Source organism: Micromys minutus, assembly GCF_963924665.1.
Source record: "Micromys minutus genome assembly, chromosome: 21".
NCBI classification, from domain to species: domain Eukaryota; kingdom Metazoa; phylum Chordata; class Mammalia; order Rodentia; family Muridae; genus Micromys; species Micromys minutus.
This window is the reverse complement of record NC_137956.1, coordinates 39342674-39360206: the sequence shown is the minus strand read 5'-3', so window position 1 is coordinate 39360206 and position 17533 is coordinate 39342674. Positions and strand designations below refer to the sequence as shown.

Here is a 17533-nt window from a genome sequence, read left to right as displayed (position 1 = left end):
TATCTGGTGGTGTATGCTTGGTAATGCCAGCATTTGGGAGGTGGAGGCAAGAGAATAAATTTATCTTCCCCTCCTTTTGAGTTTAATGAGCAAGCCTGAACAAAATGAGACCATGTCAGGATCTTTTGGTTTGTTTGTTTGTTTTCGTGGTTGTTATTGTTAGTTTTTTAATTAAAAAATAACAACAACAAATAAAAACAAAACAAAAAACAGAAGCTGGAAGAGGCTTTTTGGCTAAGAGCCCTAAAAGTTCTTAGTGTTCTTGGAGAACACACAGGTTCTAGTACCAGCACCAACATGGTGACTTACAAACGTCTGTTAACTCCAACTCCAATGCCCCTTCTGTCCTAAAACACAAGCATACACAAATACAACCACCCCACCAAATACGTACATTGTTTTAATCAAATAAACCAAACTCGTAGGAGCTGCTCTTTATTCTCATCATCGGGTGTACAATCATTGGCCCCACTATGTCATAAGACGCTGCCTCCCGTTTCTGACATCCTGATTCCCCTTTTTCACTACACTTTTCTGGGAGGAGGGAAATGGGTATTTTTTTCCCTTGGGAACCAAGAAACTACTAATAGCCATGGTGTCTGTCCTAAGGATGCTCCCCTGATGTGCCTCCACATTTGTGGGTGGCCTTCTGCGATGGAGTGCATACACCTCCGGGAGCGACTAGCCCGCTGCGGACGAGGTCTCAAGATCTCAGTACGGACGGACCTAGGGTGCGGCTCCGTGTAGGCGCAGCATCCCGAAGCACCGTCTCCTAGTGACCGCGGTGCGCGCTGACTCCGCCGTCCTGGTCCCAGCGACTGCGCAGCGCGAGCACCCCCGCGGCCCCTCCCCTGGGCGCGCGCGCGACCTGGGCGCCATGGCGGCAGCGGTGGCGACCGTGCAGCGGCCTGAGGCTGAGACGGTGGAGGAGGCCTCAGATCTTCAGTGGCCGCTGCCACCGGAGCATCGTCCTTCCAGGACAGCAACCGTACCAGGCGATGGTGAAGAAGCACCGGTGCGGCCACTGTGCAAGCCACGGGGCATCTGTTCCCGTGCTTACTTCTTGGTGCTGATGGTGTTCGTGCACCTGTACTTGGGCAACGTGCTGGCCTTGCTGCTCTTCGTGCACTACAGCAACGGGGACGAGAGCTCAGACCCTGGGCCCCAGCACCGCGAGCAGAGCCCACAACCACTGCCAACCTTGGGTCCCCTCACCCGGCTGGAGGGCATCAAGGTAAGAACATCCTCACCCCCATCCCGCCCTCGCGCTGAGCCGCTCTTTAAGCATTGCTAAGCGGAGCCCGAAGGAACGGTGGCTCAGCTCTGGACCACCAGGCTGCCCCACGAATCACTGCATGCGGGTCACGTGCCTACTTACTTTCCTACTGTCGCGCCCTGACACGGGACTTTTCTTGAGTGGTGCGGCCTGGCACATCAGCTGCCTGCTGTGTACTTTTCCCTTAGGTGGGATATGAGCGGAAAGTCCAGGTGGTCGCGGGCAGAGATCACTTCATCCGAACCCTCAGCCTTAAACCGTTGCTTTTCGGTAAGTCTGCAGGAGACTTCTGGGAAGAGCCTGGGGGAATGTGGGGCTGCAGCGTCCACCTCGAGGTTCCTTTTGGCCGTGTGTTTTCCACTTTGAACATAGCTGCTTTGTTGAGGCTCTCTCTGAATCCAGGGGATTACTAAGCAGGCTTCCATAGCAGGACAGAGGTTTCTTTTCCACACTTCCCTTTCAGTATCCCATCAGTCGACCCTTCTTCTATCCTAGGCTGGGCAGCATGACCCTGAGACAAATGCTCAGTTTATTGAAATTATCTTTGGACAGTCTGTGCTACTAATCTGTCACCTTCCAGAATCGGGGCAGGATGAGAGACTGGTAAGCAGGTGCCAGCTGCCCTAGGGGCCTCTGGGGAGATCACATTCCCAAAGCTGATCCTGTGGTCTGATGAGCATCAGGCTGTCCATATTGGCACAAACTGATGCCCCTCAAAGCCAGCAGCCCCCAGAGGGGCACTGCTCAAAGGCTCAACTTCTTGCTTCTAGTATTTGAGATTCTTAGGATTCTTGTCACCCTTCGTGGGCAGAGCCTTTTAGGGCTGCCCTCTTTATCCACATTACACACAGCTCCTGTATTCTGAGTTCTTATTCAATGATAGGCTTTAAACACAAACCATGGTGTTGTGAAAACCCCAAAGTCCTCCAAAGACTACCAAAGTCAACATGGTGAGGGCACTATGTTCACAGTCCTTTCCCGGGTTAAATTTCTGCAACCCTAGCTGGGCAGTGGTAGCACTTGCCTTTAATCTCAGCACTTCAGAGGCAGAGGCAGGTGGATCTCTGAGTTCAAGGCCAGCCTGAGCTACAGAGTGAGTTCCAGGACTACCAAGACCACACAGAGAAAACCTGTATTAAAACAACAGCAACAAAAACAAACAAGCAAACAAAACAAAGACAAAGTCTATACAGACACATGGCCTTAGTGGTATGAATCAGCAGACCCGGGGCTGTCCTTGGCTGCTGGGGAAGGGGGTTTGCAGAGAGTATTAAGAGGTCTCTAGGCTGGAGAGATGGCCGAGCAGATAAAGGTGCTACAACGCCTGGCTATCTAAAGTCAAGCCTCGAAATCCACATGGTGGGAAGCTGTACATTGACCTCTGCCCTGGTTACCAGTCTCCCACCCTGCCCAGATTCTGGAAGGTGACAGATTTAGTAGCACAGACTGTCCAAAGATAATTTCAACAAGTGTTCTTAACCACGGAGCTGACTGACTCTCCAGCCCCTTCTTTTTTAAAGAGAAGATCACGTTTATTTGTTTGTGTGTGTAATCTTCTCTTTAGAAAAGAAGGGGCTGGAGAGTTGGCTCTGTGGGTAAGAGCACTCGTTATTACAAAGGATCTAGGTTCCATTCCCAACATCCACATGGAGGTTGGACACCTCCTCAAACTACAGATAGACATGTGGTACACCAACACACGTGTAGGCAAAACATTAGTACACATAAAATAATTTTTAAAATGTCATAAACATTTTAAAAGAAGAAGGGGCCCGAGGTGAAGCGGAGGGCATGCTTCTACTGTAGAGCTGAGAGGGCCCTGGTTGGTGTTCTGGATAAGAGCTATAAATAGCCATGTCCCATGTGTGCAGTTGTGAGAAGGGCTGTACAAGGCTGTGAACTGTTATCAGCAATATGTTACTGTGAATAACATAAAGCCTGTGTCAGATCCCGACTCGGGTTTTGGAAACAGCTTTTTCTGAAGCTGACATTGTAATGAGAAAGAAACAGGATAAGCAATGGACTGGATGTGGTATGGTGATGAGCACAGAATGCAGAATTTTAACCTGGCCTGAGGCTTCTGGTAGAGGAAGTGGGCTTCTCTGAGGGACAGTGAGGGTCCAACCTGGCGGCTCTCCAGGAAGGGACACCCAGGCCTGTGAACAGACACGTTCAAGTGTTGGGTTTTCTTTCATTAAGCCGCCAGCCCGTATATGTCTAATTCACGTCTGAGTTAGCTGAATTTGCAGCTTGTCCTATCAAGAAGATAATTAAAGACCCAGATTTGAAGTCCCCAAGAGTAAGTTACAAGAAACAGAAGAGATGAAAAGATAGTGAACCCTCAAAATGGCCATCAAAATGGGTCCCGGTTTCTACCAATACGTTCAAAGGGCACAACTAAGGCTCTTGGCAATGTCAGGAATGCTGTGTAACTCCTGAGTGTGGGAGGGAAAAGCAGGAGGATCCTGAGTTTGGGGCCAACCTGGGCTACATAGCAAGTCTGTGCCTTGGCTACATATCAGGAGTGGATGTCAACCAGCAAATCAACTGTACAGACAGACAGGACAGACAGACAGACAGACACTGGAGGCAATGTGGTTTCCTTTAATCTCAGCACTGGGGGTAGGAGGGGGGAGGGGTGCAGAGGACAGAGGCAGATACACTTTGAGTTCAAGGCCAACATGGTCTAAATATATAGTTTCAGGCCAGCCAGGGTTACCCAAAGAGACCAAATCTCAAAACCAAACAAACAAACAAAGGGGCTGGGGAAGTTGTCAGCAGTTAAGAGCACTTGATTCTCTTGCAGAAGACCTGTCCCAGGCACCCACGTAGCGGCTCACGACTGGCTTTAACCCCTGTTCAGCGAACCCAGCACTTCTAGGGTGTAGGTACCACCTGTGGACACACTCACATTAAAAAAAAATTTTTTTTTTTTAATACCAAGCTTTAGGGGCTAGAGAGATGGTTCAGTGGTTAAGAGCACTGACTGCTCTTCCAGAGGTTCTGAGCTCAATTCCCAGCAACCACATGGTGGCTCACAACCATCTGTAATGGGATCTGGTGTCCTCTTCAATAGGCTTACGGCTCTATACATAATAAATAAATCTTAAAACCAAACCCAACCCCAAGCTTTAACCAAGCATGGGAAATAGGAATGTAACCCAGCGGACAGTGTGCTTGATCAGGCCTGTCTGTCTAAAGTGGCCATAGGTTTCATCTTTGGCACAGTAGGGACTGCAGTGCAGGCCGGGAATCCCACCCTCAGCAAGAAGAGGAAAGAGGATCAGGAGTCTGAGGTCATTCTTAGCAAACCTGAGGCCAGCCTGGGCTGTATAAGACTGTTGTGAGAGGTTGGAAGTCAGTGTGAGAGGTTAGAGGTCAGGTGCTCAGGCTTGTGAACCCCAAACTTGTTTTTTGAGTCCTCGTTTCCCCTCATATGTTTACATTGATCCTTGGTGGGAGATACCAGGTTGTACCATGAAAGCCCTGGGGCTAAGGAGGAAGAGTTTGTTCCCAGTTTAATTTATAGCTGTGAATTGCTGATCCCTTGGGAAGTTGATGCAAGAGGAGGATTGGGAGTTTGAAGCCAGCCTGGGTGTTTTAGTTACTTTTCATTAGCTGTGAAGAGCCGCCATGAGCAAGCCAACAGAGCAGAAAGTTTATTGGGGCTTAAATGTTTCAGAGGGTGAGTCCATGAGCATCCTGCTGGGGCCTGTGGCTGCAGGCAAGCAGAGCAGGAACTGCAGCTTATATCTGACCCACAGGCTCCAGGCAAAGAGCTAACTGGGAATTGCCCTGGGCTTTTAAAGTTTCAAAGCCCACCACCCACCACCCTACAGACACACCTCCAACAAGGCCACACTACTCTTTTTCAAACAGTTCTATCACCTGGGGATCTAGTACTTAAACAAGAACCAATAGGAACTATTCTAATTCAAAGTGTCACGCTGGGCTACATAAGACCCTCTTTCAAAATAAAATGTTTTGGAAAAGGGAAACTACCGGGCAGAGTGGTCTAAAGCCTGCCAGCTCCAGAAGGCTACAGTGTGGGAAGTTGGATGGTCCAAAAAGTATCTCAGGAAAGAGCAGAGTGTGCCTGTCTCCTGTGCTTGCCTGTCTGCCACCCATTGGCCTAGTGCTCACAAGAGGTGGGCGGAACTAGGGAGGATGGCTTGCTCTGAGCCCAACCTGTAACATACCAGATGCTCAAGGGATGTGACCCAGAACAAGGTCCCCCATCACTGTGGAAGAAAAACTCCTCAGTGCAGAGAAGACACACACACGCGCACACACACACACACACACACACGTTCCAGTCTCTCTCTTTTACCCTGGAGTTATTTTATTTTTTTTAAGGATTTATTTATTTATTATATATAAGTACACTGTCTTCAGACACACTGGAAGAGGGCAGATCTCATTATAGATGGTTGTGAGCCATCATGTGGTTGCTGGGATTTGAACTCAGGACCTCTGGAAGAACAGTTGGTGTTCTTAACTGCTGAGTCATCTCTCCAGCTCTACCCTGGCTTTATATTTGCTTGTTTATATTCCCTGATAATTAACCCAAACATGGACTTAGAACTTGCTATGTAGCCCAGGTTGGCCCTAAATTCAGGATCCTCCTGCCCCTTCCTCCCAGGCTCAGGACTTACAGGCCCGTGTGGAAACCAAATCTTTGTTGTTTTGAGACAGGATACTGGCCATGCTGGGCCGTGCATGTAGAAATGCTTAAAACTCCCAGCGACCCTCATGCCTCTGCCTCCAGAGTTCTGTGATTAAAAGCAGTGCCACAGGCTGGAGAGGTGGCTCAGAGGTTAAGAGCACTGACTGCTCTTCCAGAGGTTCTGAGTTCAAATCCCAGCAACCACATGGTGGCTCACAGCCATCTGTAATGGGATCTGGTTCCCTCTTCTCACACGGAGGTGTCTGTGCACTCGTAAACATAAATGAATCTTCTTTTAAAAAATAGTATGCCTCACCACTACACCGTGCTGAAAACAAACCATTCTGAGTCATTGTCATGGTCTTGGGGATATTGGTTTTTTACAGTGGCTCTGTTCCATCTTAACCTGTCCCTCCACGCTGCTTTCTGAGGTAGAGTCTTCCTGTGTAGCCTGGCTTGTGACTGATGATCCTCCTGTCTGCATACCATGTAAATCACCATGCTTGACTTTTCCTGAGGGCAGTGGGATTTCTTGTTAATGTAGTAGTGTCTCACATTGTAGCCCAGGCTGCTACTAAGAACTTACTGGGAACTCACGATACTCCTCTTGCTTTCCCCTTCCAAAATCTGGAATTTCAGGTATGAGCCACCACGTCTAACATGTATGTGTGTGCGTGCACTTGCGTATGTGTATATGTACAGAGACAACACCACATGCCAATCTGTAGTTACTATTATTATACATGTGTATGGATGTGAATCCAGGCACACATGCCAGAACGTGCCTGTGGAGGGCCGGAGGTGTCAGTTTTCTCCTTCACCACTGAACTTCACCATTCTCCAGGCACTGAACTCGGGGTTTTGTGGCGAGTGCTTTCACCCACTTAGTTGTCTTGCCAGCTTCTTCGCCTTGGTTTTTAAGACACGGTATCACACTAAACCTGTAACTCAATGAGTAAGCTAGATTGGCTGGCAAGTGGGCACCTAGGGTCATTCTTGCTTAGCCTTTTACTTGGGTGCTGGAGTTCCAAACACAGGTTCTAAGCGGTACATGGTTTGCACATCTTTTACCGCAGCACCTGGAAGGCGGGTGGTGGAAGCTACACAGTAAAACCCTGTCTCAAAACAAGTGACTGTGACTCGGGCCCTCCTGTGTGCCAGGCAGGTGCCCCACTGACTGAGCTGTCACCAGTTTATCTGTCTCTAGAGAGCTCTTGCTCTGTGACCCTGTCCTACTACCCGCAAACTGATGATCTTTGGAGCCCCTGCCAGGGGACCTGACACCTAGCTTCTGCAGCTGCTCCATCATGGACATGTGGTGCGTGGACAGATGTGAAGGCAAAATGCCCATACATGTAAAATAAATAACATTCTTTTCAAACTGGTAATTTCCCTGCCTCAGTCTCCTGAGCACTTGAGGTCCCCTGTGTATGCCACAGGCATCTGGCAAAATTTCTAGGCCCCTGTCCTTGGCACCAGGGATGGTGCTGCCCGCGGACAGCTAGCCAAGGTCTGACGATTTGATGGTAACTGTAGTTACCAACAGGTGGCCCCCTGCACCTTCTTGCTAATGCTTCCTGTATGCAGTCCTGGGAGGAGCTCAAATGACACCCAGAACAGCCATGTTACCTGGTGAACATCAGCATCTGGTGAGGTTAGGGACCCCAAATTCAACAACTCGAGCCTCGAGTCCAAATCACAGCGCCCACAGCCAGAGTGTGTACTGTGGTGCCGGTCTGCCCTTCACTGTAGACAGGATCATGGAACTAAAGCAGGAGCTAGGTTGTCTTTAGGAATGCTCTCTCTGTCCGTCCTCTGTACATAGCTAATTAAGATGCTCTGCCTTTGAATCAGGTTCGGGAGAAGGGGAAGCCCATCCTCCTTACAGAGTTTTTGTTCGTTGAGAATCTCAGGAAGCCAGGGACTCTGTGTAGCCAAGGATGACTTTGATCTCCTGATCCTCCTGCCTCTAAGCTCCACATGCTGGCTTGGCAGGCGCCCACCTCCACTCCCAGCTCCTTGTTATTTGTTTCTATTGATGTTCTAGCGGTGCCACACCTCCCTAAAGAAGTATGGATTTTCCTCTATTCAGGCACAGAGTACGGATATCCCTCTTACATGCGTGATGGCTCACACACATGCATATGATGCGTAAAGATGGGGACTGGAGAGATGGCTCAGTGGGAAACTGCTTGCCAGGGAAGTTCCCAGAACCCACGTAAAAGCTGGGCACACTATGACACTCCTGTAGTTCTGGTATTCCAGTGACAAGATGAGAGATAGAGACGGGAATCCTGGACTTGCAGGGCCCCTAGCCTATTGGCATTTGCAATGGCAAACAACTGAAAAAGGGGGCAGTCTCAAGTCGGAAGGCAAGGACAGACGCCTGGGTTTGTCCTCGTGTTCTGACCTCCATATTCATACACGAGCACCCTCCACCCCGACACACACACCATGTAAGGGTGCCACACACTCAGAACTCTCCAGAGTTGCTGATATGGAACATGTCCTTGGATGCAGCTGCAAATCACAGTCCCTACTATGGCTGCCATGCTGCACAGTGGGGGAGGTGGCTCAAGAATGAGGATGCAGGTCCTGCAGCCCAGCCTCCACCTGTGTGCCCTTCACAGCAGCCTGTTATTGGGGTCTCCACCCCAGCCTGAGTCAAGTTTACGTGATCCCCTCAGGAATGATTTGAAAGGGGTGTGGTTTGACTATGACATTGAATATAGGGGAGACATTATGCTAAGACTCATGTAGGATACTCTGGGTGGGAGGCCATGACATCTGCTGTGACACAGATCGTAGCCCACAGGGAAGTCTCTATGGAGGATAGTTCACTAGGAAAAGCACAGCAGGCTATGAAGGCCACACAGCTGGCTCACAAGGCCTGTCACTGGCTGCAACATGTTAATGACTTTGCGGTGTGGGAGAAGCAGGGTGATCAAGTAGAGCCTCTTGTGCTCCTTGTAACAAGGAATACTCTGTGGTTGCTGGGCAACAACACTGTGGTCACCTAGCAACAGCTCTGCAGCCTGGCTTACTGCTTAGGCCACATCTCATACCTCAGCCCTTCCCCCCTTTATCTCCTGCTTCCTCCCTCTAACCCAGGCTTCTTTCCAGCCTTCCAGTGCACCTCCCCCACCAGCTTCTTAGTCATCCCCATCCAGAGAGAGATAAGGGAGGGCCCTACACCCTGGGTCTTCACCTCCAACCCAGATGGAGCATGCACCCCCAGCACCCCCCCTTCTATGCTGAAAGCTTTTTGACACTGCAGCCTCTGACACACCCTCCTGGTACTGTGTCCCGGCCTTTGAGTTCTGAAAGAACTCCATTCTCGCTGCTACTGATAATCCACAGCTCCAGGAGGGGCTTGCTCTGCCCAGAGGAAGCTGAGCAAATGCCAGTTCAGAGGTGAGGTTAAACTGGGGTGGAACAATCCACCTTGTGACCATTAGGCTTCATCTCTTGCCAGCATCCCTTGGGCAGACAGAGTTTTCACTTTTGGTAGTTTATGGTAACAGACAAAGAACCCAAATGCACAAGGGTCTCTGTCCCAGGTTACTTGTTTCCCTCTGCCAGGAACACTCACAAAAACAAATCTTTATTTCTTCCCTTCCCCACGCCAACACCCAATACTGATATATGAAGATTGAGCTGGGCCTTCAAAGCAGGCCTGGCTGGGGGACCACATCCTACCTGCTCTGCACCTGGGAGCCTCTGCCCCTTTTCTCAAAGCACTCGGGGTAAAGAAAGAGCAGAGGAAAACTTATGGGGGGCATTGGGGGGCATCCCTTGGGCAAGGTGGGGCAACAGGTAATCTACTTCTGAATGGCTGCTATATCATGGGCTGGGTCAGATACACCTCAGAGTGTCCAGTGTCATGGTGCAGTTCCATGGCTTGGGGAAGGGTTTTGCTGTGTCACTGTATAACGCCACAATGTCAAAGTCCTCTATCCTTGTCTTGATCTTAATGAGCTGGGTTTAAGGGCTTTTAAGGGCTGTGCCCACCCAGAAAGTTCCGAGTGTTATTTTTTGCAAAGCTCTCAGGTCCCTGTACCTACCTAATTAGGCCTCAACTTTCTGACTTAGCTGTTTGTTTACTCTGTTTTGTTTTGTCTGACACTTGGTCTCTTGTGGCTCAGGTTAGCACTGACCTTGCTATGTGGCACAAGGTGACCTTGGACTTCTGACCCTCTAACCCCCAAGTACTGGGATTGCAGGTGTGCCTCACCACATTCAGTTTTATGGGGTGCTTGGGATCAAATTCAGGGTTTTATCAACAAGGGGGAGGGGCTAGAATTATCTCCACTGGACTTGCAGATTCCTGGTACTTAATAATAAAGAAATGCAGGTCTGGGCCTGTGTTGCCTTCCTCCAGACCCTTTTTCTTTTCTAAGTTCTTTGTCTTTAACAGCCAAGAGATGAACACTGATAAGCAAATGAGCCTAGCCCATTGTTCAGCGGGGCAGCCGGTGTCTGCTCAGTCCCTTTTAGGGTCCAGCAGGATAGATGGGGGTCTTTATCCTGTTCTATCTTCAATGCTACCACATCTGGGGCCCCAACACTCACCCTTGGAAGCTAACTGTGATCTCCAATCTGGTTCTGGGTCTAACATCTGGGTGGCCCTGGACAAAGCACTGATCTCTCTGTGCTTGGGGTTGTCACGTACTGGAGAGGGAACAGGGCCTGGTTGGAGCGAATACAGGGCTTAGGTCAGTACCATTAGCAGAATGCGATCAGCTGTGGTCATTATTAAAAATGGTTCCCATCTTGCTGTAGGGCCAGTCTTCTTGGCAGTACTGACTGCCATGTCATCCTAGAAGCAGGACAGAAAAATGAGGAGCTACTCCGCAGGAGGCAGCACAGCCTTTTTCTCTGACAGCCTCTTGTCTCTCAAGGGTGTCTTTTTTTTTTTTTAAGGTGAGGGGACAGGAAGGAAGCATCTGGGCTGTGAGGTGTGGGTTAGCATTTGAAGCTCAGAGTTGTGCTCCATCAAACCACCTGTCAGTGGTGGCTGCCATGTGGACAAGTAGTCACAGAGCAAAGTCGCAGGGCCAACAGTCTTCCCAAGGTATGGAGGGACTGGCTATCCTAAGTGATACCCACTGACTTCTCAGTACTAATACTTGGACATCAGGTAATTACATTGCAATTCATAAGATTAACAGAAAAGAATTATAAAGTAGCAACAAAAATATAATGTTACATGAGGAACTGTATTAAAGGGTCATAGCATCAGGGAGGCTGATGTCTTGGATGGTGCTGAAAGGAAAACTGAAAGCAAGAACCAGCCATGATCTCTCTGATCTTTACATATAAACACAGCCAGGTGTGGTGGCACAAGCCCTTAGTCCAGGCGCTTGGCAGGCAGAGACAGGCAGAGACCAGCCTGGTCCACATAGCAAGTTTTCAGCCAGCTAGGGCTATATAGTGTGGCCATGTCTCACCCCTGCCCCATATACACACCCAGGAAGAAGCCGAGTATGGTGAGATACACACCTCCTGGCACTTAGGAGACCAAGATGGAAGGACCAGGATAGTTCAAGCATATCCTCAGCTACATAGCAAGGCTGAGGTCTTCTTAGACTCTGTGAGACACTGTCTCAAAAACAATAGCAACAACAACAAAGTTGTCTGGGAGTTGGGGTGTACCTCAGTGGTAGAGCACTTGCCTGGTATGTGCAAGGTCCTGGGTTCAATCCCCAGCACTGTCAGATAAGAAAAGAACAGGAAAAAGTCTACCCTCTGCTGTTCAAGTTCACCCAAGGCCTTCAGCTTCATGCTGAGGTGGTAGATCAACGCCTAGCTCACTCCCATGAGCACCCCCACTCTTTGAAAGAGAGCCCTTATCCTGGACACTGGTGGGAACCTTGTAAGGCAGCTCAACCTTAACACACAATCCTGCCAGGTGCCCACACCTCCAATCCCAGCACTCAAGAGGCAGAGATGGACAGATCTACATGAGTTTGAGGCCAGCCTGGTCTACAGAGCAAATTCCAGGCCAGCCAGGGTTATACATTAGGACCCTGTTCTCAAAACAACAAAGTCACACAAAGTCCAGAGTGGATGTTAATGGAAGTCAAAGGAGTCTTGTAGGGAGTAAGGGGAGCGCTGGGTGTCCAGCTTCTCAAGGTATGGAGGGACTGGCTATCCTAAGTGATACCCACTTAGGATATCGTCAGTGTCACCTGCACACACCCTCTTCTGGCAGAAATCCCAGGCTTCCTGAGTGACGAGGAGTGTCGGCTTATCATTCACCTGGCACAGATGAAAGGGTTGCAGCGAAGTCAGATCCTGCCCACTGAAGAGTATGAGGAGGCAATGAGCACCCTGCACGTCAGCCAGCTGGACCTCTTCCAGCTGTTGGATCAGAACCACGATGGCCGTCTGCAGCTCCGAGAGGTTAGGACCCCAGGGTGTGAGGAGGTGCTGGAGATGCCAAAAGTTATCATTGTGGTTGCCATGTGACTTGTCTAGTGTAGCCCTGGCCTCTAGTCAAGTGCTACCTCAGGCTTACTTGGACATGCCCTGGCACAGGGTCCATCCTACTTTCCCCCCTGACAGTCCCTTACTGCCCTAGAGATTCCAGAAGATTGCAAGAAAGCCAGGAATCCGGTATCACTAATCACTAGGTTTTTTTAGTATTATACCTTCTGTAGGCTGAATTCCTTGCCGCCATGTCTAAAGGTGTTGGTGGAGAAAAACCCATCAGCCTGCATCTTTCTCTCCCACACCTCTTCTCACACTGGACCTGCTTTTCTTGAGAGTCATGGTCATTAGGTCCCAGCCCCACATGCCCCTGGTTCCTGGTCCTCTCACCATAGCCAGGCCTTTGCCCTTCTCTCACCTGGAGTGTCCAAGTGACATGGGCCTGTTTTCATTCCACCTTGAGCAGGTCTAGGAATGGCTGTAGCCCTCAGGCATGTGCACCTCCCCACTGGCTTCCTTCGTGGCTATCACTGAACTCTGCAGAGACTTGCTGTTCCTGTGTCCTCTTCACTCATGCCCTGGCATGAATTTTGGTGACTACTAGAGGAAACCCCCACACTGAAGGGCCTCCCTGTGCTTTAGGTCCTGGCCCAGAATCGCCTGGGAAACGGACGGTGGATGACTCCAGAGAACATTCAGGAGATGTACTCTGCGATCAAGGCAGACCCCGACGGGGATGGTGAGCTCACACCCTCTGCGGTCTGTGCTTGCGAGCTGTCCCCTGCATGCCCTGGAACGTGGGTCCCTGCCCTGCAGCAGGCAGCTGCCATGCCCAGCTTTGAAAGTGTACAGAGACAGGGAGGTGAGGGTCAGGCTCTGTCTTTAACTCCTGGGAAGCAGGTGAAGAGCCAATGTCCTCACTCTCCCCAGTGACAGTCTACAGGACACATCAGGCAGAGTCTCTCGCACCTAGAGTGAAAGGTTCTGCTACATCCCTTTAATATGTCAGGCTCACAACCTGATTCATGTTGAGTAGAATCTGGGCCAAAGGATAGAATTACAGCAAAGCCACCTACCGTGTCAGAGCCCCAGAGGGATACCTCTGGCTTAGTGGTTTGAGCAGGAACAGAGGAGTCTTCTAGTCTGTGGGGTGGTCAGTTTTTTGGTTTATTTTTTGGCTAGGGTAACCGGTATTGTAGCAGGAAGGGATGGTCCCTGCCAGGACGGGACTCAAGGGAACTTCTGGAGACTAGCCCTCTTCCACACTCCAGTGTGGAAGGCCCTGGGGGAGACCAGCATAGGCTGTTCTCTCTCCTCACAGTGCTACAGAGCAGGCGGCAGAGCCTGGGACCATCTTGGTCATGTTGCCCAAGTGTTCCACGGAGACCCTGCTCTGGCTGTCTGGGTTTTCGGGACCAAATAAGGTTTAAACAGAAAACAAACTTCTCTGGGTCTTCCCTCAGGGCCTGATGTGACAGAAACCAGGTTCATCTGACCCGAGTCCAGGTGGGGACACGTGGCCCCCCAGTGCCTGAGGCCAGGGGCTGCCGCTACCTTTGGGGTAGGTAGGGAGGTGCTGCCTGCCACTGTGCTCGCTCCACTTTGGCTCGCTCCACTTTGGCCTGGCAGGCACTGATGAACCTACTCTGCGCAGGAGTGCTGAGTCTGCAGGAATTTTCCAACATGGACCTTCGAGACTTCCACAAGTACATGAGGAGCCATAAGGCAGAATCCAATGAGCTGGTGAGGAACAGTCACCACACGTGGCTCCACCAGGGTGAGGGAGCTCATCACGTCATGCGCGCCATCCGCCAGAGGTGAGCCCCTGAGATCATTCTTCCGGGGGCAGGGCCGGCACACAAGTCCTTTACCAAAGCCAATTTGGGATTAAGTTTCAGTTGTCAGAGCAGGAATGAGAAACCCTGAAAAACAGGCAGCTAATGAAGGTACAGTAGCCTGGTTATGAGCAAACAACCTGTTTTAGAAATAAATCAAGTCTGGTGTGGTGGCTCATGCCTTTAATCCCAGTACTCAGGAAGCAGAGGCAGGTGGATTTCTATGACTTCAAGGCCAGCCTGGTCTACAAAGCAGATCCAGGACAGCCAGCACTACAGAGAGAAATCTTGTCTGGAAAAAAAAAAAAAAAAAAAAAAAAAAAAAAAAAAAGCAATCAATCAAATGTTTATTGTTTTTCAATTAGGAAAATGAGGACAGATTTCTACTCAGAGAAGCCCTGGCCCTTGGACAGATAGATTCATAAACCAGAATAAGAGCCCACACCCGTTATTCTGCAGTCTGTAGCTAAGGCCAGGACTTGCGAGTGAAAACATCTCAGAAAACCTGGAAAGATGAGGCTAAGAACATGGCTTGGATGGTCAAGAGCTTGCCTAGCACATAAAAAGCAACATGTGATCACCACACTGCAGAAAACCTTTCTGTCCACATCTCCAATCCCAGACCTTGGGAGGTGGAGACAGAAGCATCAGAAGTTTAAGATTGCCCTAGGCTACAAAGTTCAAGGCCAACACCAGGCTATCAGATCCTATCTTAAAAAAAAAAAAAAAAAAAAAACTTTACAGAGGTTTTAAAATGAACAATCTCAACTCTCCTTGACCTGAGTACGCAGCATCTTGTTTTCTCTGTTAATTGGGATGTAAAAAGGTCATCACCAGCACTACAAATCTCTCTCTCTCTCTCTCTCTCTCTCTGTGTGTGTGTGTGTGTGTGTGTGTGTAAGGTCTCATGAATCCCAGACTTACCTCAGACTTGCTTATCTGCTTCTACCTCTCAATCTGGGGTTACAGCCACAGACCTTATCAGTTTCTGACATGCTAGGATTGAATCTAAGGCCTATACGTTAGGCAAGCCCACTACAATTAAATGACATTTCTAGCTCAGCCTTAGAAATCAAGTCCAGGGCTGGAGAGGTGGCTCAGCAGTTAAGAGCACTGGCTGCTCTTCCAGAGGTTCTGAGTTCAATTCCCAGCAACCACATGGTGGCTCACAACCATCTGTAATGGGATCCGATGCTGTCTTCTGGCATGCTCAAAGACACGGTGTGCTCAATACATAAAACAAAAAGAAAAAGAAACCAAGTCCAGCATGGCTCATGGGCTTTCTAGGGGAAGTGGGCAGGGGTAAAGCTTGTGTCTGGCCCAGGGTGCACCTCGGTCAGCTCCTTTAGGTGGCCATCTTGCTGAATACCTGTTGCCTCCCAGGGTGCTGCGCCTCACTCGCCTCTCACCGGAGATTGTGGAGCTCAGTGAGCCACTACAGGTTGTAAGGTACGGCGAGGGAGGCCATTACCACGCCCATGTGGACAGCGGACCCGTGTACCCAGAGACCATCTGCTCACATACCAAACTGGTAGCCAACGAATCTGTACCCTTCGAGACCTCCTGTCGGCAAGTACCTCCCATTGGGGGTTGGCTTCAGTTTCCAGACTGGGCACTTTGAGGATAGGTGTAACCTGGTATGGGGCCAAAAATACACTGGGCCATCCTGGTCCCCCGCACCCCACCTTTCTCCTAAGCATCTCCTTTACGGAGTAACAGGAAAGTGCTGGCTGCTGGCCACAATATCTGTTCGAAGGAAACAGATGTAGAAACACACACTGAGACTTGCTGTGTAAGCAGGGATCGGGACCCCTGTGCTGAAGGTTCCAGCCTGTTTCTATGTCCTGCCCTCCAGCCTGCGCGGCATTAAGTTTTCTCGTGGCTTTCTGGCTCAGCCATTCCAGTTGCAAGGAGATTTTTACATGATATTGTGGCTTCTACAAGCTTACTTTCCCCAGCCAGATCTTTGGTTTAAGATCACAAACTTACCTAAGCACACCTGTGATCTTGGTCACACAAGAAGTACAGCTCTGTGGGGAAAAGGGCTAGACACGTCTTAGTTATCTTAGCCTGACCCTGTGGCCCCTGGGTATCCTGCCAGCAAGTGGGGATATCATATCCACTGTCAGGGATCCACTCAGCAGCCCCCTACCTTACAGCTACATGACAGTGCTGTTTTATTTGAACAATGTCACCGGTGGGGGCGAGACTGTCTTCCCTGTAGCAGACAACAGGACCTACGATGAGATGGTAAGGGCCAATGGGCTATTCTATTCTATTCCTCTCGGGCTGGTAGGGCCTTGGGCAAGTGTATACACACCCTTCCGGACCTGGGATGAGGGGACATTTGTCTGTCCAAACCTATCACCACCTTGTTGCCCACAGAGTCTGATTCAGGATAATGTTGATCTCCGAGACACTCGAAGGCACTGTGACAAGGGGAACCTTCGGGTCAAGCCCCAGCAAGGAACTGCAGTCTTTTGGTACAACTACCTTCCTGATGGGCAAGGTGAGGGCTCACTTACAGCCAGGTCTTGGGCTTCTCGGAGGGAACTCATCTCTCCCTTCTGCTACCCTGGAGGATTGTTTCTGTCTGCAATGACCAGCGATTTCAAAACTCAGTAGCACTTGTATAGAATCATCTTGGGTTATCTCTGCCCATCCTCCATAGTCACTAGCTTTCCTGCTGTCTGGGGCAGGGAAACGTCTCTCCTCAATCCAGGCTGGAAAGAGCTATGGCCAGGCTCACAAGCAAGGAAGCTTGGTTTTAGAGGGCAGTAGGTTGACCATGCCTTAGTGGGTGAGATGCCAAATCCTTCCACGGGGATTAGATGTTTGCACAGCTCAGGCTGGGCCAATCTAGGGTTTCCCCCTTTCCTAACGTGTCCTTTGTACCTGTCACCTTCTTACCCCAGGCTGGGTGGGTGAAGTGGATGACTACTCATTGCATGGGGGCTGCCTGGTCACCCGCGGCACCAAATGGATCGCTAACAACTGGATCAACGTGGACCCTAGCAGAGCACGGCAAGCCTTGTTCCAGCAGGAGATGGCTCGTCTGGCTCGGGAAGGTGGCACTGACTCGCAGCCCGAGTGGGCCTTGGACCGGGCCTACAGTGATGCCCGTGTGGAGCTCTGACACAAGGCCCTGATGCGAGTCACCCGCTGCCCAACGTCAAAGACCCTGCAGGTCCTCTGTCCTACTGCAGACTGAAGTTCTGGCTGACCTCTTGCCCTACCCCTCCCTGCCTGCAGCCGCGATGAAAGGCGCAGTTCCTACATTCACGTTATTTATTGGTGTACAGCCTCCATGCTGCTCCGTTAAAT

The 17533-nt window shown here is 50.2% G+C and overlaps 1 protein-coding gene across 1 annotated transcript; it reads left to right on the top strand.

Annotated features, from left to right (window-relative positions):
- Positions 1-877: 877 nt before the first annotated feature.
- On the top strand, positions 878-17532 carry P4HTM (prolyl 4-hydroxylase, transmembrane; the record flags this gene model as incomplete). Its single annotated transcript, XM_080934234.1, has 9 exons — positions 878-1234; positions 1465-1546; positions 12157-12347; positions 13017-13113; positions 14029-14191; positions 15593-15778; positions 16369-16459; positions 16595-16718; positions 17125-17532. 9 exons carry the CDS (start codon positions 878-880, stop codon positions 17343-17345), a joined length of 1512 nt encoding a protein of 503 aa, XP_080790360.1. The 3' UTR covers positions 17346-17532.
- Position 17533: the final 1 nt, after the last annotated feature.